At 38.6% G+C, this 25,282-nt stretch overlaps 1 protein-coding gene across 2 annotated transcripts; it reads left to right on the forward strand.

The window, feature by feature from the left end:
• Positions 1 to 1,649: 1,649 nt before the first annotated feature.
• On the forward strand, positions 1,650 to 23,484 carry LOC140137406 (putative methyltransferase C9orf114). 2 transcript variants are annotated; one of them, XM_072159053.1, is made up of 11 exons: positions 1,650 to 1,729; positions 6,601 to 6,791; positions 7,233 to 7,321; positions 9,737 to 9,810; positions 11,930 to 12,019; positions 13,158 to 13,207; positions 14,234 to 14,364; positions 16,281 to 16,356; positions 17,746 to 17,941; positions 19,581 to 19,728; positions 22,247 to 23,484. In XM_072159053.1, the coding sequence occupies exons 2-11, from the start codon at positions 6,623 to 6,625 to the stop codon at positions 22,304 to 22,306; spliced, it is 1,083 nt and encodes a 360-aa protein (XP_072015154.1). In that variant the 5' UTR covers positions 1,650 to 1,729; positions 6,601 to 6,622; the 3' UTR covers positions 22,307 to 23,484. The 2 variants fall into 2 exon arrangements, with proteins under 2 accessions (XP_072015154.1, XP_072015155.1); XM_072159054.1 differs by lacking the exon at positions 1,650 to 1,729 and adding an exon at positions 6,224 to 6,280.
• The last annotated feature ends 1,798 nt before the right edge of the window (positions 23,485 to 25,282 follow it).

The raw sequence follows: 25,282 nt of genomic DNA on the forward strand, positions 1-25,282 counted from the left end.
AATCAAAAACCGCAATTTAATCGAAAGCCAACTTCAATTTTGGCTGAATCTCTCAAGAGCACGATTTTACACCTAGGCCCTTCGAAGGGCGCACACCACTAAATAATCTTCCCATTGAAACACGTGTAAAAACACCGGTTTTCTTTGCTCATTTTGAGGCCTTTTGGGCTCGTTTTAAAATATTTTATGATGACCAGTCGATTGCAAATCGATGAAAGTTTAACATATGTTTCAATGTACGGGGTTCTTCCATCTCGTTTTCCCGCTAGGAGGCCGCGAACAGCGCCCTCACTGTTTTTGACATGCTCTCAAGACTGCAAACCCGATTCTGCCATTTTTAATTCGCGGACCTATTTTCTCAATAATTATAAAAATGCGACTTTTTTGTCGACTCAAATTTATGTATAGGCTTTACACTTTTATTTAAGCTATAATTCGCCACTCTTTCTGATTAATAAGTCTACAGACCAGCCCAAAATACCTCAAAAAGTTTCTGTTTTTTACCGGAACTCATTAGGGTTACACAAATGGCGCATTGATTTAGTGGTGTGCCCCTTCAAGGGAATAATGATGTTCATAAAATCGAATTTTTTATATTTTTCTTGAAATATAAAATGGTTTGAGTAAAACACTCAAGGTTTGAGTGCTCTGTGACATCCACATCAAGAGAAATGTCCTATCAAAGATACATGGTGCATTCCAAAAATGTGCACATTTTCAACGATTTGACCGTTTGGGAAGATTTCCCTAGTCGTGCGTCGCAGTCTCATTATCAACATATAGTTTTAGACCGTTTATCTGCTAAAACCGCTTTAAAATGAAAAGAAATTAGGTTTCATAATGGCAAAGGTCTATATATTAATGATTTTACAACAATCACCCCCCCTATAAAATAATTAAGATTTGAGAGGTTTAAAGACTTGTGCCGATTTGTCACCTTAAGACAATTTTGCTTCAAATCTGAGAAATATTAGTTTTCTCACAATTTTTGACAGTTTCTTTAACCTTGAAGGCCTCTGAGAGAATAAACTTAGCGCGACTTGCATCTAAAACGCATTAAATATATTCACTAACATAAAAACTATCTATATAAAACAAAAAACCGCAATTTAATCGAAAGCCAACTTCAATTTTGGCTGAATCTCTCAAGAGCACGATTTTACACCTAGGCCCTTCGAAGGGCGCACACCACTAAATAATCTTCCCATTGAAACACGTGTAAAAACACCGGTTTTCTTTGCTCATTTTGAGGCCTTTTGGGCTCGTTTTAAAATATTTTATGATGACCAGTCGATTGCAAATCGATGAAAGTTTAACATATGTTTCAATGTATGGGGGTCCTTCCATCTCGTTTTCCCGCTAGGAGGCCGCGAACAGCGCCCTCACTGTTTTTGACATGCTCTCAAGACTGCAAACCCGATTCTGCCATTTTTTAATTCGCGGACCTATTTTCTCAATAATTATAAAATGCGACTTTTTGGCGACTCAAATTTATGTATAGGCTTTACACTTTTATTTAAGCTATAATTCGCCACTCTTTCTGATTAATAAGTCTACAGACCAGCCCAAAATACCTCAAAAAGTTTCTGTTTTTTACCGGAACTCATTAGGGTTACACAAATGGCGCATTGATTTAGTGGTGTGCCCCCACAAAAAGTTTTCACACGAGCTCTCTGATGCTGTAACACATGCTGTCAATAGAAAAATCGTACCCATGCTGAAAATTACGGTAAGTTTTCTGTTATTTATTTACACGTTTTTATTTTGCATGAAATCATGCCACTAAGCAGATAATGACCCTGGAATAATTTGTCTAAAGTAACGTTTTTAATCATATGGGATCATAGTTGGAAACAGAAGCAATGCCCGGTATATTAGAGAAAATGATTCAAGCTTAAATTTAAGCTTACTGAACATGCTGAACAAACTGAATACTTCATTCTTCACTAGTACTTCAGCATGTTCAATCAAGCTCAATCTCCACCAACTCACCTATAGTATTCTCTCGGTCGGGGTTGTTCCATCTATTGCACTTACCCACCTCTCACGTCTGTCAAAGCTAAAGGGGACAGCCGACACCCTCGCGAAATCCCTAATAATATTAACAGGGCCTTTCAGTTCAAGTCAATTTTCTCAGCACAGAAAATACCAATTTGCCTTGTCTTTGGTAATGATTTAAAGTTGATTTTCCTGATGAGAAATCAGACTTTTGGAATTGTTTCATCAAGCGGTATATTTTATAATTTATGGCATGTTTTGTGATTTCCCCCACACACCGACATCGCCTGGCTAATAATTATTTGGTGCAGCAGAGACACTAAAATGAATACACGGGATCGATACCCGTGAATTGCTATGCACGATTTTGATATCAGACGAAAATCTTCGGATACCGGGTTAGAAAATGATGAATATCTCCCGTAAATGATTTCGTCTCAAAAACCAGATGTGGTCTCATACACTTGAAAATACGTGTTGAACAGATATGATAGTCGTTAGCGTGCGCTTTGAAAAAAGGCCGTACGTCTTGAACTCAAAATCTGACCAAAACTCTGTGAATTTTATATTGCGTTGGTCCTGTATGGAGTACAGCGCACAGGCTAGCTCTGCACTCACTACTCAAGTGGAGGCAGTATGACCATTGACCGCAATGTCGTATACAAGCTTACTCACACACAGCAAGAAATCAATTACCCCGGCTATTGTCAGTAGCCTTTGTCAGGTCACTTGGCTAATTATGCATCTCATAAGGTCGGAATAAAATGGCATGTGGCTGTGGATTCAACCTACCATGGCGATTTCTACATCGAAGCGATGATACTGTGCCCCATTCAGGGTCAGAATTTCGGTGTGAATCAGACAGAGAATCGATTCTCGCAAAGATTCTCGTAAACAGACAAGCAATGTCCAAGAAGCGATCTATCGTTAGTGACACCATTCACTCGGTCGGACATCCGGGAACATTGTCCCCTTCGTCTTGTTCGAGCATATTCTCTAACACGCAATGCTAACTAGCATTGCTGTTAGAGATGGCTTGTATTTCATCCTTGTGCAGAGTCCGATACATAAAATTGTACCGGGCCATAAACATGCTTCATAGTTCACAAACACACTTCATAAGCGTGTCATTATAAGCTTTATTCTATTTCATGTATTACGCCGTACCTTTTTACATTTTCGATACTTACGATCCTAAAAATGCGAAGCAAATATAAGCTGATTTTTGATGACTGCACAGCCGACGAAAAGATGGCAGAAATTTAGCCTCAACCTGTACGGGCATTTGGCGCAGGTAAATATTCATGAATAATGACTGGGAGGTCATAGGCTAACAGATTCTATAGATGAGAGTATCTTAATTATTCTGATTACCACGTGAGCTTACTTGACGTGACCTGACCTTAGATTGCTGCCCTCAGTCAGGCGGCGGATGACATGCATGATAGAGAGGCGGCAAAACTGCTTAGCCGTATGCACATGATCAGCGGCACTTTCCACACAAGTGCGATGAATTTCGCAGCTGCCGTGATCACTGGTACGCGCCATTCAATTTGCACACTGAGTGATCGGAGCCTAACCAACACGGCGAATTACGTCAGAGTGACTCTCAACCAGTAAATAATCAAATTTTACAGTATTTAATTAATTTGAAGGTTATTTTTGTAGGGTTCATTATCGAACTCTTACGGTTTCAGCTTGTATTAATATTTATTAACATAGGCCTACTTGTTTGTGATATTTTAAGCGTTTTTAAATTTCAAAATATAAATCCCATTCAATTACACGGCTGACAAAGCAAATTTACTGAATTTAGAGATTGCACGGCGTTCACCACCTGCATCTCTCTGACCTTTTACTTGAATTACTTCCTGACAAAATGGTGACGCTAGCCGATCGCCGGAAAATATTGCAGCAATTTCTCCAGAAATAGTAATGAAATATTTACCTAAATGCACCTGAAATGACACATAGAACTGAGAATTACGTCAACAACTCGCATAGTAACAAATTGGTAGGTAAAGCTATGTACAAGGAGGTATTTAGGGGGTATTTCAGAATTGCCTTTTGTTATTACATTGACATTACGTAACGGTAAGCTTACGTAATTTGTTTACCGACCGATATTCCGGGCAAAGGAACACTAGCCACGAATGCGAGGGCATCCGTGAGCAAATTCGTGGCTAGTGTTTCTCGAGCAACCTTCGTCCCCTTTGCACAAGCATGCGCATACATGTAGCAACCAGCTCGAGAAAGGGGAACTGCCAGGGTTCGAATTTGGCTGTATCGCATAGCAGTTTGCTCCACATTTTGAAGTAACTGCTACCCAATTTTGCATTTGTATAGCAGTTTTTATAGTGCTTTATTATATGAAAGTATCCTGATTATGATGAATTAGCCAAAAACTGCTACACAAAATTTTTAACGAATTCGAACCCTGGGAACTGCACATGCGGTCACAGGTTTTACAAGGCTATTTCCCCTTTGTGACGTCAGCCCGACCAAGAGAATGCTGACTGACAGAATTGTATTATTGGCAAGGGTGAAATTAAGTGGGAGACTGGAGCCGTTTGGCCCCCAGAAACTCTGAAATGGCAGGGACTGTCTTTTGGAATCTGCAGGAGAGCATTTAATAGCTCTTCTGGAGCCTTCAAGGAGAGCTGTTTAAAGCATTTGCAATAGAACGTAAGGAGAGAATGTTCAGCTAAGGCGAGGTAAAAATCACTCTCCTATATCAGATTTAAGGAGAGCAGTAGAGAGTGATTGCTCTCGCTCTCCTCAAAAGGCAGTCCCTGAAATGGCCCCTGGTTCCATCTGAATTTTAGTTGACCAGGGGACACTTTTCTCACAAAACTGGCCCTCTGGATAGTGAACCAAAAATATCAAATTCAAAGCAAAGTAGTGCTTATTTAACTCATCCAGCACATCTTTATTTTTATTGGCGTTTTATTGGAAACGGCCCCTGGTTCCTCCAAATATTGGTGAACCAGGAGCCACTTTTTTGCCAAAGTGGCCCCTGGTTCAAGATCTGTTATTTTCACCCTTGATTATTGGTTGGCCTCAACTTCAGTTGGGTAGTGGGTAGCAGTACTACTAGTATCAAATCGAGCATGTAAAGTTAATTGTGCATTTCATGCAAAAAAGCATTGAGCTACTGAACTTGAGAGGAGTTAAACCAAGCATTATTTTTAAAAACAAAACTGCTCCAGTCCATTGTCATACATGTAGATGCTGTACAGAATTTCGATTTGGCAGTCTGGGCATGCGCACTTTGAATTTTGCATACTGGTAGCTAAATGAGCTTTGCCCACATGCCAGGGTCAGAATTTCATTTTGCAGCGCTAGAAGCCTAGAATCAATCTTGATTCTTGCAGAAAGAATTTGCGGGAATCATTTGATTCTTGCAAATCAACTACTGTGTAAACTACAAAAGTTTGCGAGAATCAACTAGGATTCACACAAGTCTGTTTACGAGAATCTTTGGGAGAATTGATTCTTGGATTCTCGCCGAAATTCTGAACCTGCATGCAGTGTCTTAGCTAGCCACCCATCTGGCCCGTCATTTTAGACGGGGAGTTTGCTCCTGCGACGGGCAAAATTAATGCCTTTGACAGATGCTGCATTATAATTCTAGGTATTGACAAAGGCTGTTGACCTTTTTAGAAGACCAGCTTTGCAAAAGAAGGCCACAGCAAGACATATTTGAACTCTTTGAACCCCAATGGACTGTAGAGATCTGGTAAATGTTTTAAAGGTTAAATTAGGACAGGCATTTTTGTTCAAATGACGGGCAACCTCAATTTATAGCTAAGACCCTGCCTGCATGCAGAAATGCATGTAGCCCAAACCATCTAATTATCATATCACATTCACAATAACATTTAGTTCATAATGCATATCAATCGTGCTGTAACACAACTTGGCAGTGCTGTCAGCTGAATTCAGTACCAAAAATGAAATATGACTCAACTTTACACTACCCGATTGCTGAAAAACCTGTTTATTGATAGGTGCAATAAAAGTTTTGGCTTATATCTTGTTCTTTTATGCTATTTATTTGCATTCCGCCTTGCCCCCTACTTTGTCCTCATTGTCATTCAATAAAAGGACCTCAAAGGAAATAAGCCTCTATTATTAGAGGCTTTTTGGGTTCTCCTTGGTACGTACTCTCTGGAATGTGAAGAATTTTCTCATTTTTGTCATTTTTTTATACCGGTGCTAATCACTTTGCATTCATCCTGTATTCAAAGTTGACAATGTCTTGACACTAGAGTTGCGACTGGTATGTATATCCCACCGGGTCAAAATGATGCAACTGGGAATTTTTTTTATCTTTGTCCCCTAATTTTTCACCCCCACCCCGACCATGAAAGTTGGCTATGCTAGCTGTATATAGCCAGCTGTATAGGGGTGTCTAGGTTTATACATTTCACGTTTAACCGACCGCAAATGCACTATTTGTTAGGAAAATCACTAACCATTTAAACAAGAGTTGTCAGAGGACGATTAAACAAAAATATTACCAAAGTTTCATTATATGTTCAACCAACTTTAAAAGTCAAACATTCTACATTTTCATTGTGCTTTTATCATTGATTTTAGTGAGACAACAAGTGAGATCAATATGGACACATCGCAGAAAAGGAAGAAAGACAAAAAGAAAGACAAGAAATCCAAAAAGAAGAAGTTGACACAAGAACAACCAGTGTTGAACAAGTCTGATGGAGAGGATGAGGTTCAATATGGAACAAAGGCAGTAGAGGATGTGCTGAATGAGGCCATTGAGGACAAAGGTGAGAACTTGGGGGTCTGGACTTTGGTTTGGTTGGGTAGGGTGCCTGATGGATCAGAGGGAGGTGCAAGCTCAGGGGCAACAAAGGCAGTAGAGGATGAGCTGAATGAAGTCAATGAGAATAAAGGTGAGAATGTCTCACAGAGAGGAGGGAGGTCTTGACTTTGGTTTGGTTAGGTAGGGGTGCCTGCTGGATCAGAGGGAGGGGCAAGCTCAGGGGCAACAAAGGCAGTAGAGGATGAGCTGAATGAAGTCAATGAGAATAAAGGTAAGAATTTCTTAGAGGGTTTTTTAACTGGAACCAAGCACTATCTTTTAGCACAGCCTTGGCAAGCCCTCTGTGATGTTCACAAGGGTATTTAGCCAGAAGATCTGCTTTAAGTTATGAGGCCTGACAGAGAAATTGGAACTTAATATTTCCATGTTTTTATCTTTTATACAGGACGACCATGGACAGTGTCTGTAGCTCTTCCAGGATCTATACTAGACAATGCACAGTCTCTACCATTAAGAACATATTTAGCTGGTCAGGTAATTAGTTATATCTGGTTCCATACAGCAATACGCAGTATTGCTGTCTGGTAAGCAGTACGAATTGAGACGTCGTCAGAGCCGGTCAAACACAGAGGACTAGCCTACATCCCGTATCCTACTATCACTCAAACAAGCAAATCTCTTCACGAATTCACTCACCTTGCGATCCTACATCATCAGTTGAAACAAACATCTAAGTTTCCAAAAACAACTTTGTCATTCCTCAAAACTACAAGTAACTTCATTAATAAAAAATTGAAATCATACTATTACCCGTTATTGAAAATTTTGTTCGATTTATGTCAACCAAAAGAACGCACAAGTCGAGTTCAGTTTACCAAAATGGTAGCTCCTGCCTCCTGGTCACCTCAGATATGACGTCAGTATCAAGCTGCTTATTAAACGGTGGATCGGATTGGTTGAAATCAATGCCACGTTTTGACCTTACAGGGTCAGAGATATGCATATATTCATGTATGAAAACAGCGATGCGGATATAGTATCATCACCGGAACTGAGAATTGCGACATTTTCGATGTTTGTACCGGGGAATTTCAGACACGGAGACTCCGCTGAGATTTCGACAAATTCGTCCAAAGGTAACCAAAGGGTTGGGGATCGCATTTTTAACTATCACTAAATGTTTCGGAATTGAGGTCGGCTAAAAAGTAGACAGTTTCGGGGACTGTAATTGGTGTAGATGTCACATTTTGAACAGTGAGCGATAAGTGACCAATTTGATGCTCAGCACAAGTGACTATCTTTACTCAGGGTAGTAATTAGTCTGCATCTAAAGTGAAAATTTGTAATCAATTGTCACAAGGTTACACTACAGTCAGTCTACTCTGAAGTACAAAGTACAGACGCGGACGCAAACATTATGCCGACTTTGAAGGTACGCATACCTGCAGCGGAGACGCAGCACTACGCACTGATATTGCGCTTTATACGCACGCATTGTCACTTTGTACTTCAGAGTGGACAAACGTGGCAGTGTAAGGCTGTGGTAAATCTGCCTTATTGGATTGCCAATCATGGGACCTAAATAATGTTACACGGTTACACTAGAGACAATGTATGGCAGGCAGTGTAAGGCTGTGGTAAATCTCCCCAAAATTTTAATGCTGAAATGGGCCAAAATAAGGATAAATGTGGCCTAAAGGCCACACAGAAGATAAACATCGCAAATTTGATTAATTTTGTAATGGTATTTTGGCCCTTCAGTCACAATATTTCAGGGTGTCCATTGGGCTATTCCATTTGAAATTCACACTCCCCCTGTGGAAGATTTTGGAAATATCTTCCATAGAGGGAGTATGAATTTTAAATGGAATTAGCACATTTGTTAGCTCCATTTGCATTTCATACACCCTCTGAGGAAGATTCAACCTGAATCTTCCCCCGGGAATCTTCCACACAGAGATGGCGAGTTTCAAATGGAGCTGCCTAATGTGCTAATTCCATTTAAAATCCATACTCCCTCTGCCACAGGGGAATTGTGGATTTCAAATGGAATAGCCCATAGGAAAATAGCATATGCGAAGACAAGGTAGCCCATCTTGGACGTGCGGACGGGCTCTATTTTACAGAATGCACCAAGGAAATAGTTCCAATTTACTGTCCTCTGCAAGTCTTGCACACATGCAGCAATTAGTTTCGAATGTGTTCCCAGCAAAAGATGAATACCTCAAATTTTCCCACTATGCCCAAACAAAGATGGTGACAACTCTAGATCAGGCGGTCTCAACTGGCGGCGCGTGCGCCACTTGTAGCGCATGGAGTCAGTCGAAGTGGCGCACAAAGTGGCGCACAGTAATTTTAATGATTTTTTCACATAAATCTTGAACAAAAAAGGGCCTTTGGGCAGTCAGGCACTGCCTCCTGGACCCCTGATAAAGCAACACCAGTGCACCATACCCGTATGCACCCGCTCTAACTCACAAAGGCCTCCGGCTCCCTCTTATCATGTTGGCACTTCATGATCACTGAACTTTTCCAGTTGGCACTTCAAATAAACTAGTTGAGAGGACCTGCTCTAGATTCTCTGTCATTTGGTGTAACTATGAATGGATGATAATATGTGATGCGATCAAGCAAAATCAGTCGGAACTCGGAAATATCAAATTTTCAGTTTCTTATAGGATAGTGAAAAGGATTTACAAAGCTGCATTTTGCAGAAAACCCCATTGAAATTGAACAACTAGTTCCAAAGATATGAGCAATTAAAGAGTTTCCAAAACAAGAGGAAACAAAATGAAATATTTCCTTTGTTTGGCTATATCTCAAAACCAATATTTCCGAGTTCCGACTGATTTTGCTTGATCGCATCACATATTATAAACTTAAGGAGGGCCTATATTTTAGTTATTGACAGCTTCACAATAATTTTGTTGTATTATTTTAATTCTACAGATTGCCAGAGCCTTGGTTGTGTTCAATGTTGATGAAGTCATTGTCTTTGATGAGTCAGGCTATGATGCAGTAGAGTAAGTACTTATAATCAGTCCAGCATAAGCATGTGTCAGTTGTGAGCAATGTTTATGAAATGCGGCATCATTATTTTTGGCGTAAAACAACCTGGCTTCGTCTCGTTGTTTTACTTAAAATAATGATAAATAAACATAATTTTTCACCAGGTTCGCCGTTGCAAATAATAAAGGAGACAAGTAGAAAAAGTGATCCCGCCTGGGAATCGAACCCTGGACCTCAGGTTTACGAGGACCTCATAAACATGAGTTCCTGGGTTCGATTCCCAGGCGGAATCACTTTTTGTCTCGCCTGATAAGGCAGGAGACTATATAATCACTTTTCCGTATGTAGGGGTGTGTGTATGTGTGTATGTGTGTATGTGTGTATGTGACAAATTTGGTTAAAGTTTTGGTTAAAGTTTGCTTTCCGCCTATTTTCTCGGAGACTATGAGTCGCACGTTCCTCAAACTTGGTGGGTGGGTGCATCTTGACTTGAGACAGAACCGGTTCATATTGGTTAGTGGGTCAAGGTCACTGAGGTCATCTGGGGGTCATCTGAGGTCAAATTAGTAAAAACTGTCATATGGCCATGAAACTTGGTGGGTCCAGTCAACATTTAAAGCCAAATTTTTGGGAGGTCATTTCAAGGTCACCAGAGGTCATCTGAGGTCAAATTAGTAAAAACTGTCGTATGGGCATGAAACTTGGTGGGTACAGTCAACATTTAAAGCCAAATGTTGGAAGGTCATTTCGAGGTCACCAGGGGTCATCTGAGGTCAAATTAGTAAAAAGTGTCGGATGGGCATGAAACTTGGTGGGTACAGTCAACATTTGAAGCCAAATTTTTGGAAGGTCATTTCGAGGTCACCAGGGGTCATCTGAGGTCAAATTAGTAAAAACTGTCGGATGGGCATGAAACTTGGTGGGTCCAGTCAACATTTAAAGCCAAATTTTTGGAAGGTCATTTCGAGGTCATCTGAGGTCAAAATAGTAAAACTGTCGGATGGGCATGAAACTTGGTGGGTGCAGTCAACATTTGAAGCCAAATTTTTGTAAGGTCATTTCAGGGTCACCAGGGTCATCTGAGGTCAAATTAGTAAAACTGTCGTATGGGCATGAAACTTGGTGGGTACAGTCAACATTTAGAGCCAAATTTTTGGAAGGTCATTTCAGGGTCACCAGGGGTCATCTGAGGTCAAATTGGTAAAAACTGTTGCATGGGCATGACACTTGGTGGGTACAGTCACCATCAGCCAGATAATCGTGCCCAGCCGATAACCGCCAAATTCATTTACCGCTACCAAAAGTAATTGAAAAAGCAGGCGGTCGCAAAAGCAGGCGAGACTCGTGGTTCGAGAACCGCCTTGTTCTACTTGTCTCCTTTATTATTTGCGACGGCGAACCTGGTGAAAAATTATGTTTATTTATATATAATTCCCGTCGATCATGTAAAATAAATGTAAAATAATGATGTCCCCAGCACGTCCGTATTATATGAGATGATAGATGCACTCCAGCGGCTAAAAATAACATTTATTCTCTATTTTATGTTGAGTAGCAATGACTACATGACACTCCTTCGTGAAATAATCATGTGGATTAGATGATAGTTAGCTTAAATTTATTTGCTGTTTATTTGCTTGCTTTTATTATTGAAAGGGATTCAACCATATTTCACTGTTATTCCCCCAGTAGAAAACAGGATTGTCTTGTTCATATTGTGGCGGAATCTATCTTGGTGTGCGTGGGGCCAATCCGCACAGTCTTATGTATACCTGGTCTTACTAATAAGTCAGACATGGAGTCGGATCTATTCTGTCATGTCTTTAATCATTTATCGAGGTTTTGGGCTGATCTAGGTGATCGGATTCCGGAGTATTGTAGTAGTGGAATCGATGCCGAAAGATGAGGGATATTGACCAGCCTACCTCGATGGTCGCAGGGTAAGGAAGTGCACTGAATGTTCAGGAGCTCCGGTTTTTATAGTTCCCCAACAATCTTGTGACCCAACACTACTGAACGGCATCCTATCTTTCTCGAATTACATTTTCCCTACAATATTATTATAAAGCAAAGATTTTTCATGAAGGAAACATGTTTTTACCATCAACATATCATTCTATTCTCTTTACACAGGAGTACAGAAGGCACATTCCAAGGAATCGGACGTAAGGGTAATGCCAACGTACAACTAGCCAGAATATTACAGTACTTAGAATGTCCGCAGTAAGTATTAAACATTAGCGTATTTTACATTTCTAGCCCCCAGGTGCTCAAATAGTTGGTGTTTATATATGAAGGTGGTGTTTATTATGTACCATATTTTGAAAGTCAAACTAGACATGTTTTATGCAAAATAATGTTGTTCTTCATTGTCAAGCAGGTTGGACTTGCTGTGAACCATTTGATTGGCCCATCAGAGCTCTTCTCAAGAGTTATCAGTTTCACATGGAAAAACAGTGGCATGCTCGACAGGAATTATAAAATAAACATAATTTTTCACCAGGTTCACTGTCACAAATAGTAAAGGAGACAAGTAGAAAAAATTATCCCGTCTGGGAATCGAGCCCAGAACCTTAGGTTTACAGCTTTCAGTTTGATATATCATTCTGTTCATTGACCTTGCCAATGTTTGATGGGCTATTGTTCACAGTTGTCCCCTTCTGTAAATCATCTTGTGTGTTACTTGTTTCTCCACATCAAGTTGGTATACTTTGCTCTTTCTTTTCAGTTGTCTGTAGTATATTCAAGGTACCCTCTTGTATCATTTTTTGATTCTTGATGTTTTTTTGTGTCCTCATCCGTTGGATTCCCCTTTATTTACTTTTATATTAAAATAGTTCTACTATTTTCACTCGATGCATTGGTTCTCACTGGAAGAAGATTATCAAACAATAGGCGGTGATTTTCAAATTGAACTTTAGACATACAAATACAATGATTCCAATAGATGTAATGTTGGTAGATACTACTGTGACCACTCATGTATAAGCCCACCCCTCTAGATGGCTGATTTCCCCTCAAAAATGGGGGTGGGCTTATAAGCAGGGAGGGGCTAGTATACTGATCAAGCAATCATCCCCATTTGTATATGCCTCATGTACTTGTAATTTGTGTCATCTGTGTCAAATGGAATGTTAATTATCAATTGATATTTTTTATATTTGTTCTTAAATGTGAGAGAAAAGCATTGATTTAATTTAAGAACTAAGCCAAAATTACAACTGGGCTTATACCCGAGTGCACCCTTGTTCCCAGAATGTTTTGAAAAATAGGGGGTGGGCTTATAGCCAAAGGTGGGCTTATACTCGGGTGGTTACAGTACTAATTATTAATAGAATTGTCTTGCTCTTTAATGTTTCAGATATTTGAGAAAAAATTTCTTTCCAAAGCATCCAGATTTACAGTATGCAGGTAAGCTGCAGTAATGGGCTATTCCAGTTGAAATCCATACACCCTGAATGGAAGATATGACCTTAATCTCTCACATAGGGAGTGTAGATTTCAAATGGGAGTCACCAATTCAGCTATATACTCCATTTGAAATTCACAATCTCTGTGTGGAAAATTTTATGTGTGTATGGATTTCAACTGGAATAGCCCAAGAATTGAATTGAATGCAGACGGTTTATATATGCATAAGTTGGATTCAGCAGAACAGATACTACAATATGAGGAAATGAAATACGAAAGTGGCGCTAAGGACGATGGAGAAAAATCAGGACAGGAATGTAAATCTTCATGAAATGTCCTGATTTCAGGAAATTTTGCTTGGATCTTCACTGAACAAAGTATAGGGAAATACACATTTTCTGGAAATTTATGTTAAGGTGGTACTACACCCCTTGATAAATTTGTGACTATTTTTGCATTTTTCTCAAAAAATAATAACACACTGGTAACAAAAGTTATATATTATAGGGGCAAGGGATCCAGTTACTACACTGGAATTTCAGTGACTCAAGACAAGCGGTATGTTATATATGATAAGAAAAGAGGCACCGCTAGAATGTACCTCATTTCTTAACATTTATAATGAACCACTTCTTGAATTACTGAAATTTCATTGAAGTAATTGGATCCCTTGCCCCTATAATATACATAACCTTGTTACCAGTGTGTAGTTATTTTTTGTGAAAATGCCAAATTAATCATAAAATTTATCAGGGGCTGTATTACCCCTTAAAGTAGTTTCAGGAAATTATGTCAGTGCTTGTTTTCATCCCTGTCAGGAGGAGCTTGACGAGTCATGGACCCTCTACATGAAACAGGATTTGAGAACAGAATCAAGAGATTTAATGTGTAGATCTCCAGTTTGATGTAAAAGAAACCACAAGTTTTCACAAGTTCTCAGAACTGTTAAATTTGTGAAAAATAAATACTGCTAATATATTCCTCCTTGCATTACTAATTCCTTAACCATTCTATTTTCATCATTAGGTGTATTAAACCCACTTGATTGTCCCCATCACATGCGAGCAGACGCCCTGTCTTCATACAGAGAAGGAGTGGTTTTGAAGAAACAAATAGCGGTGGGCAAGGGATCTTATGTAGATGTTGGCAAAACTAAGGTTAGTGTGTACCTAACCCTATGGTCACTACCGGCCAATTTATCGGCCTCAAAGAACTATTTTGATTGGTTATAAAGAGGGCTATATCATGTATTGAGCCAATCAGGGATGTGGTAAGAATAGTCAGTAAGGCTGAAGGAGATTAAGTTTAAAATTACTAAGAGATCTATAAGCTCTAATTTTATTGGTTACCCAGATGATTATATCATGTAATAAACCAATCAGGGGCACTGTAAGAAAGGCAGTAGTACCCAGGGGGTTAAAGAAAAGTCACAGATTTATATTGCGCAATTATATTGTGATCAGCTCGTAATATGCGAGAATTGTTTGTTTTTGTTACTGCACAAGTCAATAAAGTCCAAACATAGGCCCGTGTAAGTGCACATTAGCGTGTATCAGTCACACAAATTGTATACGCAAAATAAAGGTCGTGTAGGTGCTGCGCTCAGCTGCGTGTACGCCATTCTATATCAGTACACAATATTATGAGTCTCCCCTATTACGTAGCTGATCAGAGTATACATAAGATCATTGCGCTGTACAGAAAGTCTCTGACCACTTAGGCCCATGCATCATTCTGGGACACAGCGCTATATATAGGTACGAACCCTAGCCTACATATCGTTATGAATTCGGCAGACGGCTGAATCCGTATTCGGCTTTTGGTAAATTTATTTTACGCGTGCATTACATTTGAATGAGAGAACAAGGGATCAATGTTGTACATAATAGAGGGCAGCATATCGATTTTTTAATGGGGGTTAAGATGATAACAGCATAATTATGTAATCAAAATAGGGCGACATACAGGGTTAGCTAACGGTGTCAACGACGATAACCATTAAAAAATCGATATGCTGCCCTCTATAGGTAAAGCATAGATCCCTTGTTCTCTAATTCAAAAATAATGCATGCGTAAATTGAATTTACCAAAAGCCGAATCTCGATTCAGCCGTCTGCCAAATTCATAACGATATAATTACCACGTTCAGATACGCAGTACAGGCACAAACCCTAATCAGCCTACATAATAACCATCGGACGCAGCAAGGACCAGCTCTCCGAGTTCCGTATGGGAAGACCGGGACGATTAGCAATAAGTTCCTTGTCCAGAATCTCGAGCTAGCTCAATTTTCCACGAGAAAGTATAGAATCTGCAGGGCTCAAACCTGTGTGTTCAAATGCATATATAAATGCTTCGGATGTATGTATGAATGTATGCTCTACATAAGTACAGGCAAGCACATTAAAGTTGGTACTCTTTGCTTTTTACCTCATTGTTTAGACCAGGTCTAAAGTTAGACTTGCTATAACTTGTTTTGTGCATATGGACCTTTAAGTCTAATTTCTTGAACTAAATTTGTTGATGCGATCAAGCAAAATGAATCTGATGTCGATCAAAATCAAAATTCAGTTTACAATATTATTCTCAGAGCTTTATGTTGCTGAAAACCCCATCATAATTAGACTGATGGTTCCATAGATATGGCCATTTTAGTGTTGCTTAGAAAAATGAAATACAATGGAAGTTGAGCACTATTATTGGCCATATCTCAACTCAATATTCCTGATATCCGGCTTGACACATCAAATTTTTACTTGATCGCTTTTGCAGAAAAACGAATCACACCCATGCTCCATATGTATAAACACATGCGAAACACATGCGCGCAGTTTGTACACTCAGAAATGTTTTTGCATACTGAGCATGTGTGTGATTCGCTGTTCTGTAAAAGCTATCTCGAGTATAAATTCATCAATAGAGTACTCAGTGGGTCCTTTTTTATCCACCCACCATAATTCTGCTGTATTCTGACATTTTAAAGCAATGTGATATAGGCGTATATCTTAACTATGCAGAAGAGACCAAAGTTGGCAATTGATTTTATTTTTCAAACCATTGTTATTTTATCCAGGAAGTACAAATAGACAAACAGCTGCAACCAGGTTTGAGAGTGACAGTGAGGATGAATGAAGGTGCTGAAACATCAGGTATTTATCTGAAGAGCAACTATTGTCCATTTCTGTCATTTCCTTTATCCCATTAAAAAAAAATCCCAAAAAAAAACAAAAACAAAAAACATTTTCACTCTCTTCAGAGATTTGGTATGCTGAATGAAATTGTTTTTCTCAGGGTACTCTTTTGCAGTGAGAATGGCTATTCTCTTCTGGTCAAATACTTCCCAATGTGTCATACAATACCAGGCGAGAAGGGGGTGATGGAGGATGTGGGACAAAAACCTCAAGTCAAACAGCTTCCTCCCCCAGTAAACACACACAAATTTTTGATTTAATGTAGGACTAAAAATCCAGGGATTGTGTTTTAAGGTGTGTGAGTGCGATCACACACCGTCCATCGCACACCTTAAATTGCCTGTCCGAGTGCGATTTATAGTACACCCTAATTCCTAAACCTCTCACAGAGTGCAATTTAATAGCACACCTGACAGTCCGCCTTAACATTTCCAGAAGTGCAATTTGTAGCATGCCTGTTATTTTCAAAACTCAACCCTTGAAAATCAGCAGCTTTAATGTTTTAATCAGATTATGTTAACTATTTCAGCATCTAGCATTCCCTATCTTAGTCTATATTTATTAAATTGTTTGTCTCAAAGCTCCCGCACAAAAAAAAAAAATCGTGCACGTTATGTTCAATGAAAACTCATATTTCAATTTTTTCCTTTTTTTTTTTTACATTTTCTGTCCAAATTTTCCAAGAAAACAAGCAAACCTGTATAAAAGGAAACAAAATGCTTTCGCATTTAGGGATTCAATCATGTTTCACCGTTGTTCATCACCCGTTTGACGCGTCGTCTGCGTGGTTTACTTAGCGAGGGCAGCTTTAGCTGCCCGGCGAAAGCTAAGTAAACCACGCAGACGCTACCGGACGCGAAGTTGTTAAACGGTGATGAACAACGGTGAAACATGATTGAATCCTTTCAACAACGAAAAGAAGCTAAATATCGTATAATTCACGATTATTTTACGAGGAATGTCAGTTAATCATTGCCACTCAGCCTTACAAACACCTCGATGATTTCTCTGTTAATATCAGCAATAAAACTACAGAATAAAACGGCAATGTTTAGCCGCTACCTGAAAAATACTGAATTCAACTTGTAAGCTGGCATACGCACAAAGGTTCCAGGCATGACGAATTTTTACGCTCTCGCGCAGAACGCGTAGTCTCGCTTCGCGTCACAGATCACGCTTACAGTAAAAGTGTGGGTTCATCACGGTTTAACAACGGTTGGCTCCTGTACAAAAGTATAGGAAGAGTTGTTGAAAAGGTTTTCAAAACTTAAGAGTTTTGAGACAAACAATAAAATTAATATAGCCTTATCCAAATAATTATGTTAAATCCTTTCCTTTTTGATTCAGAATTTAAACACTGCAAGGTAGTGCCTCCATCAGAGCCGAGAACCAACGCTGGTCTCTATTGGGGTTATTCTGTTAGACTGGCTTCAAGTCTTGGGGCTGTTTTCACCAGTTGTCCCTATAAAGATGGGTATGATCTCACTATTGGGACGTCAGAGAAAGGAGAAAATGTGGACGATGTGGAATTACCAGAATTCAGGTACCATATCCATACATCTGCCCACTAAGAAATAGCATCATAATTTAATTTTAATGCACACTTTGGATATTTTTAATGCTCAGTTTCCAACATGCATGCATGTAGTCACTTGACATGTTCAACAGGTAAGCTTATATTAATGGAAGTATTTTGACAACATTGGATGGGTGGTTAATAATCACATTTTGTTTGTTGTAATGTTGCTGGGTGGGCGCTTATAGGGCATGGGCAGTTAATGGAATGAATACGGTATGAAGGATCATACCAAGCCAGTAACTTCTGACTAAAATATGTCAGAAAAAAAACTTACAATTCGCTACTTGCATGGTTTTGCTATTATGCACTATATGCGGGGAGATCCTTGAACTGGCAGCATATGACAGGAAGAATTATGTAACCTTACACAGAATGTTATATGACTGGTACAATTCCTAGTCATGTATGCTGCCAGTTCAAGGCTCTCCCCGTCCATAGTGCATAATGGCGGAACCATGCAAGTAGCGAATATCTTGCAAACAGTAGCTTGGAGGACATAAACATCTTAAAAAATGTAACTAACCCCCCTTAAATATTGGCCATTATTCACAAAGGGGCTATTGTATTACAAATCTGTAAAATGTGTTGGAAGCAGAATTTATTTCTGCGCATTTTGACACCTCATTTGATACGATAGCCCAGAAAACAATAAAACACCGGTCAATTTAATGTAGTGAGGTCCAGATTTGAAAGTTCCACTTACATAAAAATTTTTACAATACAAAAACACTCAGATATCATTTACACAGATTTCCTTCCATTACACTGAATGCAAAATCAATAGAATTTACTGCAACTTTCAAATCTTGGGCTACATTGATTTAAATGTACGCTGTGACGTCAATATTTAGTCAATTGCTACAAATGAGATGTCAAAATGTGCAGAAATAAATTCTGCTTCCAACGCATTTTACAGATTTGTAATACAATCGCCCCGATTTTTTTAATAATGGTCATTATTTTTAAGAGGGGTTAGTTACTTTTTTGAGATGTTTACATACTGTTGGGTTTCACACAGAAGAAATACAAGAAAAAATATAATCACCCAATCAGATATAAGAACAGCCTCATTTAATTAAGATACGAACATAGGTAAATATGGGCAGGGAGTAATTAATACAGGAGTGACCAGAGCAGTGACCAAACTCAAACATATTGACCATGCGTTCTTAGAGCCTCCTGTTTTATAATAGTCAAAAATTAGGGTGGTGTGCACCATGCCTAGTGCAAAACAACCTAAGGAGAAAATCTTGAGGAAGGGTTGCCTACCTTATTCATGATACTGTAAACATTCGCCTAATGGCGCACCTGGGCTCCTTTGCCTTGGGGTAAATTTCATGTGCAAATAGAGAGCTCCCTCCTCTGAAATCCTAACAAGAATTAAGGTACAGCGCCCTTTTTTGCTGGTGGGAACTCTACGTGAGGACACTTCTTTTAGGTTGTGCCTAAAATTCCACTTATGTCAAGGGAGCCCATAGCGCCATTAGGCGAACGTTTACAGTATACATGTAGTGCACCAATTTATCTCTTAAAAATCCCTATCCCTGAATCCCAACAATACCTTGCTGATTGATTACTATTATATTTTATTTGTTTATTCCAGACATCTACTTGTAGTCTTTGGTGGATTGAAAGGTCTTGAAAACAGCCTGGAAGCAGATGAAAAGCTTGAAGTACCAGAACCAAGTCTCTTGTTTGATCACTATCTGAACACCTGTCCAAATCAAGGCAGCGGCACAATTAGAACAGAGGTACAGTATACACTTTGGTCCTTCTCAGTGGCAGGGTCTTAGCTAGCCACCCGTCTGGCCGTCATTGCTCCTGGAACGGGCAAAATTAATGCCTTTGACAGATGCTATATTATAATTTGTATGTTTTAAGAAGATAATTGACCTTTTTAGTAAACCCAATTTGTAGAACAAGGCCATATCAGCACATATTTTAACTCTTTGAACCCCCAATAGGCTTTAGACGTCTGGTAAATGTTTTAACGGTCAAATTAGGACAGGCAATTTTATTCAAATGACGGGCAACCCTCAATTTCTAGCTAAGACTCTGCTCAGTGGCATCACTAGACTTAAATGAGGACGGGGAGTAGGAGAGGGGATTGCAGTAATCGGAGGGGAGGGGTGGGGTGCAGTTGAGACCTTCTCAAAAATAAAAATAATAATAAAACAGCAAAAAAGATATGGACGCGGGGCCCACCGACAATAGCCAGCAGATTCTGTTTTTTACACAATTATAATGAACTTCAAGCCATATTGTAACATTTCTATAAAAAAAGTATTTAGTAAAAGTATATTAGTATTTCTTTTCCATAAAATGTTAGCTTTTACTGTCAGATATGTCCCTGAACAACTGAGGTAAAGCAAAGAAAATTTGAATTTACTACCAGCGCCAATGCGTGTTACTCTGTCGGTTGTGCTACGGTACGATCCTTTGATGTGTGTGTGAATGACCATCCCGCACGCCACACAGTGTCATCGGCATCGCCCCGATATCTTCATGGCAGAAATCGCCATGGTAGGTTGAATCCACAGCCACACGCATGGCCATATTTTTCCGACCTTTGAGAAACATAATGAGCCGAGGGACGTCCGACTAAGGCTACTGACAATAGCCTGGTAATTGACCTCTCTGTGTGTGAGTGAGCATGTATACGCCATGAGGTCAATCTGCTTTTAGACTGCCTCCACGAATGAATGCAGCTAGCCTATGCTACGCTATAGTTCGGCACATATAAAATCAGAATTTTTGTCAGTTTTTGAGTTCAAGTCGCACGGTTCTTTCTCAAGACGCAAGCTAACGACTATCATATCCGTTCAACACATATATTCAAGTGCAAGGAACAAAATCTGGTTTCTTTAGACTAAATAAGTTACGGGAGATATTCATCATTTTCTACCCCGGTATCCAAAGATTTATCATCTGAAAATCAAATCGTGCATAGTACATTCACATGTATTGATCCCGGGTATTCATTTCAGTGTCTATGCTGTATAATGTAATTGAATACCTGAGTGGAAGAAGGGCCCAACTCCATTTTACAAAAATGAGTTAATCATATTTTAAAAGACCTGTACCATTGCCATTGCAACTTATATCATTTCACATTTATGTTATAATGTATGTTCATGTACCAGTACCAAGGTCCCCAGAAGATGAAAACAGTCTGTCTCTTAAAAAAGTGTTGATGGAGTTGGGCCCTTCTTCCACTCAGGTATTCAATTATTAACCGGGCGATGTCGGTGTGCGCCATGTATATACTGTGTTATGAACATCGCATGTGTGTTCGACCAATATTTAAGTCTTATTAAAGCAATATTATAACATTTTCAAACAAAATAGATTAGCATTTCTTTGCCATAAAATGTTAGCTTTTACTGTCAGATATATCCCCTTTTATTTTTAAGCCGAACAACTACGGCAAAGCAAAGAAAATTGGAATTTACTACCAGCGCACATGTCGCCAATACGTACCACTCCTTCGGTCATGTTGTGGTACGACCCTTTGTTGTGTATATCACCTTCCCGCACGCCGTGACGTACTGTGTGTTATGAACATCGTGTTTGCATTCGACTAATAAGTCCATCGTAATAATAAAGGGCTGAATCAGCCTTTAATTCAAAATCACGGATTTTGACAAAACTACAGCACTTAGAGTCTTGATTTTTGCAGGGTATATTGGTTTAATAAAGTACAATTTAATCGTGTAAAAAGGAATTTTTAAAATTCAGTGAGGGCGTCTTCCTCAGCAAATGTTATAATATGGCTTTAAGACGGTTTATTCAATGATACTACAGCTTCTAACGTCTTGATTTTTGCAGGGCATCTTAGTTTACTAAAGTACATACAATCTTGTAAAAACCAAACTTTTAAAAAAATATTTAGGGCATCCTCCTCAGCAAATGTAACAATAATTATGGCTTTAAGTAAACTAATATACCCTGCAAAAATCAAGGCTTTTAAAGTGCTGTAGCTATGACAAAATCTGAGATATTAATTATTACATTTGAAATATTAGTCGAATATGTTTGCATTGTTCATAACATTGGCAACGTATGCGCTGGTAGTAAATATCCTCATCTGTTTGGGCCAAAATTAATAGGGGGGATATCGGACAGTGAAAGTAACATTTTGTGTAAAAGAAATGCAATTCTCTTACTTATGGAAATGTTACAATATGGCTTTAAGAAGAAACCTTTTTATCAGCATTCTGTATATCTCCAATAATTCCATCATTCTTTTCTTAATTTTTCTACCAACAGGAAGCCATCCTCGTGACTATGTCAATACTAAGGTCCAAGATATTACAGGCAATAAGCTGACACAGGAGATGACAAGGAGAAGATTTGGGAAAACTCTAAACATGCTATACAGCTAAACAAGGTTGCAAAATAATGCGAAATAGACTTTAAAGCCATAATATACAATTTTATAAGATGAAGTTGATTAATTTGTTTCAAACCCAGAAATTTTGACACGCATATCCCAACTTATGCCTGAATTGAATCAGCCAATTTGTCAGCAATTCGTCGGCCGTATCACATACTGACGTATTCGACATTTTTAAAATTTTTGAGAAAATTGGTATATTAGTTTGTTACGTTCTACTCTATATATTCACCAAAAACCATGCCTCAAAGTGGCTTAATTAGTAAGATATTAATTAATTCAATTATGTCGTATTTACAAAACCTTGAAATGTCTGCATCACATAACGACGTATTTGTCGATCATCTATACTGCGCAAGCCCAGTATATCATATTTGCAATTTGAAGAATTTGCCGTTTCACATACGGATGTATTTGCGTGACGCTGTCATTGCACGGTAAATCGCTGTTTTGTCCATTTCACATAGTGACATATTTTATTTAATATTGATTTTTTGCAGAATAAGTAATGTTCTGATAGTGATAAGTGAATTATATTGAAAATATGGTATATTTGCATTACTGTTAACCTAGTTTTAATTGACAATGATATTTTAATCAAGATTATGCAGCAAATGAAAATCGCTAAATTGTCAAGTTTGATTTTCTCGAAATGCGTATTTTGCAAATACGTCAGTGATACGGCCGACGAATTTCCGTCATAATGTTATACATCAAGTCCCCCCATAGAACATGTTAAACTGCCAAAATAACCTGCGGATAAATAATAGTCAATCATTCCTGTTGAAATCCATACACCCCCCATGTGGAAGACATGACCTTAATCTCCCACACAGGGGGTGTCGATTTCAAATGGAGTCACCCATTCAGGTAACCCCATTTGAAATTCACACTCCCTGTGTGAGACCTTAAGGTCATGTCTTTAGTAAGGTGTGTATGGATTTCAAATGGAATAGCCCAATATCTGCTACTTATTTCATAAAACATTCCAAATAACTGTTTGTTTGTAATTGTTATTGGCTATCCCCATTGTCGTCTGCTAGCATTCATATGTAAACCATCATAACCATGGTTGATGAATTCGGCAGCCTTACTTACTTACGAGAATAAAACTATGTATGAACTTTTATTATACCTTCATTTTTGTCGGAGTTGGTCATGTCATTAGATTGTTGTCTTGTTTATCATTTCAACTGTGTATAATCTCATACTCATGCTAAAAATACCACAATCTCTGAATTTGGATGAATTTCAATGTGTCCTGGTCTAGCAAATCACCGATTGTCCCTATATGTACCTTCCTGTGTGGATTATTATGTGTGCTCCTGGTGGGGGGGGTCTGCCAAAAATTGTCCCCCTCTTTTGACAATCTTTGCTCCTCCTTTACATATGCCTGATTTGGAGGAACCCAAATTTAAAATCTGAAATCTGAATGTTTGTCACTTCGTAACATGTTTCTACTCCCTTTTTATTAAGATGTAATATCGAAACTGTGCCCAAATACCTGTGCCAAAAATTGGTTGTCCCCCCCGCATGCATTGCCTACCAAAAAATCTTTGCCTCCCGTTTTGTCTTGCCAACAAATCTTTGCCCCCCCTTTTTTTTTAGAATGCCAAAAATATTTGCCCCAACCCCCTTTTTTTGGCATGCCAAAAAATCTTTGTTCCCCCAATAATTCACCACCTGGTGAATAATTATACCACAATCCCTGATTGTCTGGTTAAGCTTTGGCTTTAACCATTTGCATGCTCTGACTTTTGTGTATCATCAATGCGAGTCAATGAGGTTAATGTTGGCAAATGCAATTTTGCGGTAGAGTTCAATATGTGAATTATTGGGGTAAAACTTGAAATTCGGGTGTGCATTCTTTGGATTTTGTTGTCAAAACACTTCCATACATTAATAATAATTATAATAAGTAAGATTTCAAATGCCCTGCGCTGGAGCTGAGATGTATAGCAACTTGGGCAGTATAACCAACCCGAGGGTGATTTACATTGAAATATGAACATAGACAAAATTGACATGGTCTAATCACCAAACTTGAATTATTTATAGCTTGATGATCTCACCCACCTGGAGCAATGAAACCAGCTACGCCTCTACTGAGTGTAGTAATTGTTCTGTGTTATTTGTTGTGTTTTTTGAGTAATATGTATAAACAGGCACCATGTTTATTCTTTGTTATGTTTCCTTTTACGTCAAAACTAGTCATTTCAATTCAAACCAAGACTAATGCATCATAAGTCTGTATGTCATACCCTGGTGGAACTTTTCATGTTCACTCATATGTGCAAGGTGTTCTTGAACACAAAGACATAAGCATAATGCACAGGTAAAAAAGGGCAGTTCCTGAATACTTAACATGCTTAAGGGCTGGGGTATGAACGTTTGGACAGTATTTATTTTGGGACATTAGAACACATCAGACATATCGAATTGCATTCTGAATACGAAGAATGTCATTCTGATATCAAATAATTTTGATTTTTTGACATTCGCACTTTAATACACATTTTATGGCAAATAATTAAAATTGATATTTTTGATATTTAACAGACTCGAAGTAAACTTGATAAATCTGATACTTAAAGTGTATGTAGGTGGGATGAAAAGCCGACGATCAATTGAAAATTTGGACCTTTCGTATTGAATATATGGATTTTTTTCCAAAAACACCAAAAGAAAATTGGTCTTTTGGGGAAAAAAATCCATATCTTCAATATGAAAGGTCAAAATTTTCAATTGACCGTCGGCTTTTCCTCCCTGCTACATACACTTTCAGAATATATCATTAGATTTATATAATTTACTTCGAGGACTGTTATATATCAAAATTTGAAAAATATCAATTTTTATAATTTGTCATAAAATTTGTATTATATCGTGATTTTCAAAAATGAAAATTA

This window comes from Amphiura filiformis, chromosome 17 (assembly GCF_039555335.1).
Source record: "Amphiura filiformis chromosome 17, Afil_fr2py, whole genome shotgun sequence".
Lineage (NCBI taxonomy): Eukaryota > Metazoa > Echinodermata > Ophiuroidea > Amphilepidida > Amphiuridae > Amphiura > Amphiura filiformis.

What these genes read in the sequence shown, in the direction of transcription:
- LOC140137406 (XM_072159053.1), top strand. Translation starts at nt 6,623, where the DNA reads ATGGACACATCGCAGAAAAGGAAGAAAGACAAAAAGAAAGACAAGAAA. An exon ending in CAGTACTTAGAATGTCCGCA is followed by an intron (nt 12,020 to 13,157) that starts GTAAGTATTAAA and finishes TTAATGTTTCAG; the next exon opens with ATATTTGAGAAAAAATTTCT. An exon ending in TGAAGGTGCTGAAACATCAG is followed by an intron (nt 16,357 to 17,745) that starts GTATTTATCTGA and finishes TTTTTGATTCAG; the next exon opens with AATTTAAACACTGCAAGGTA.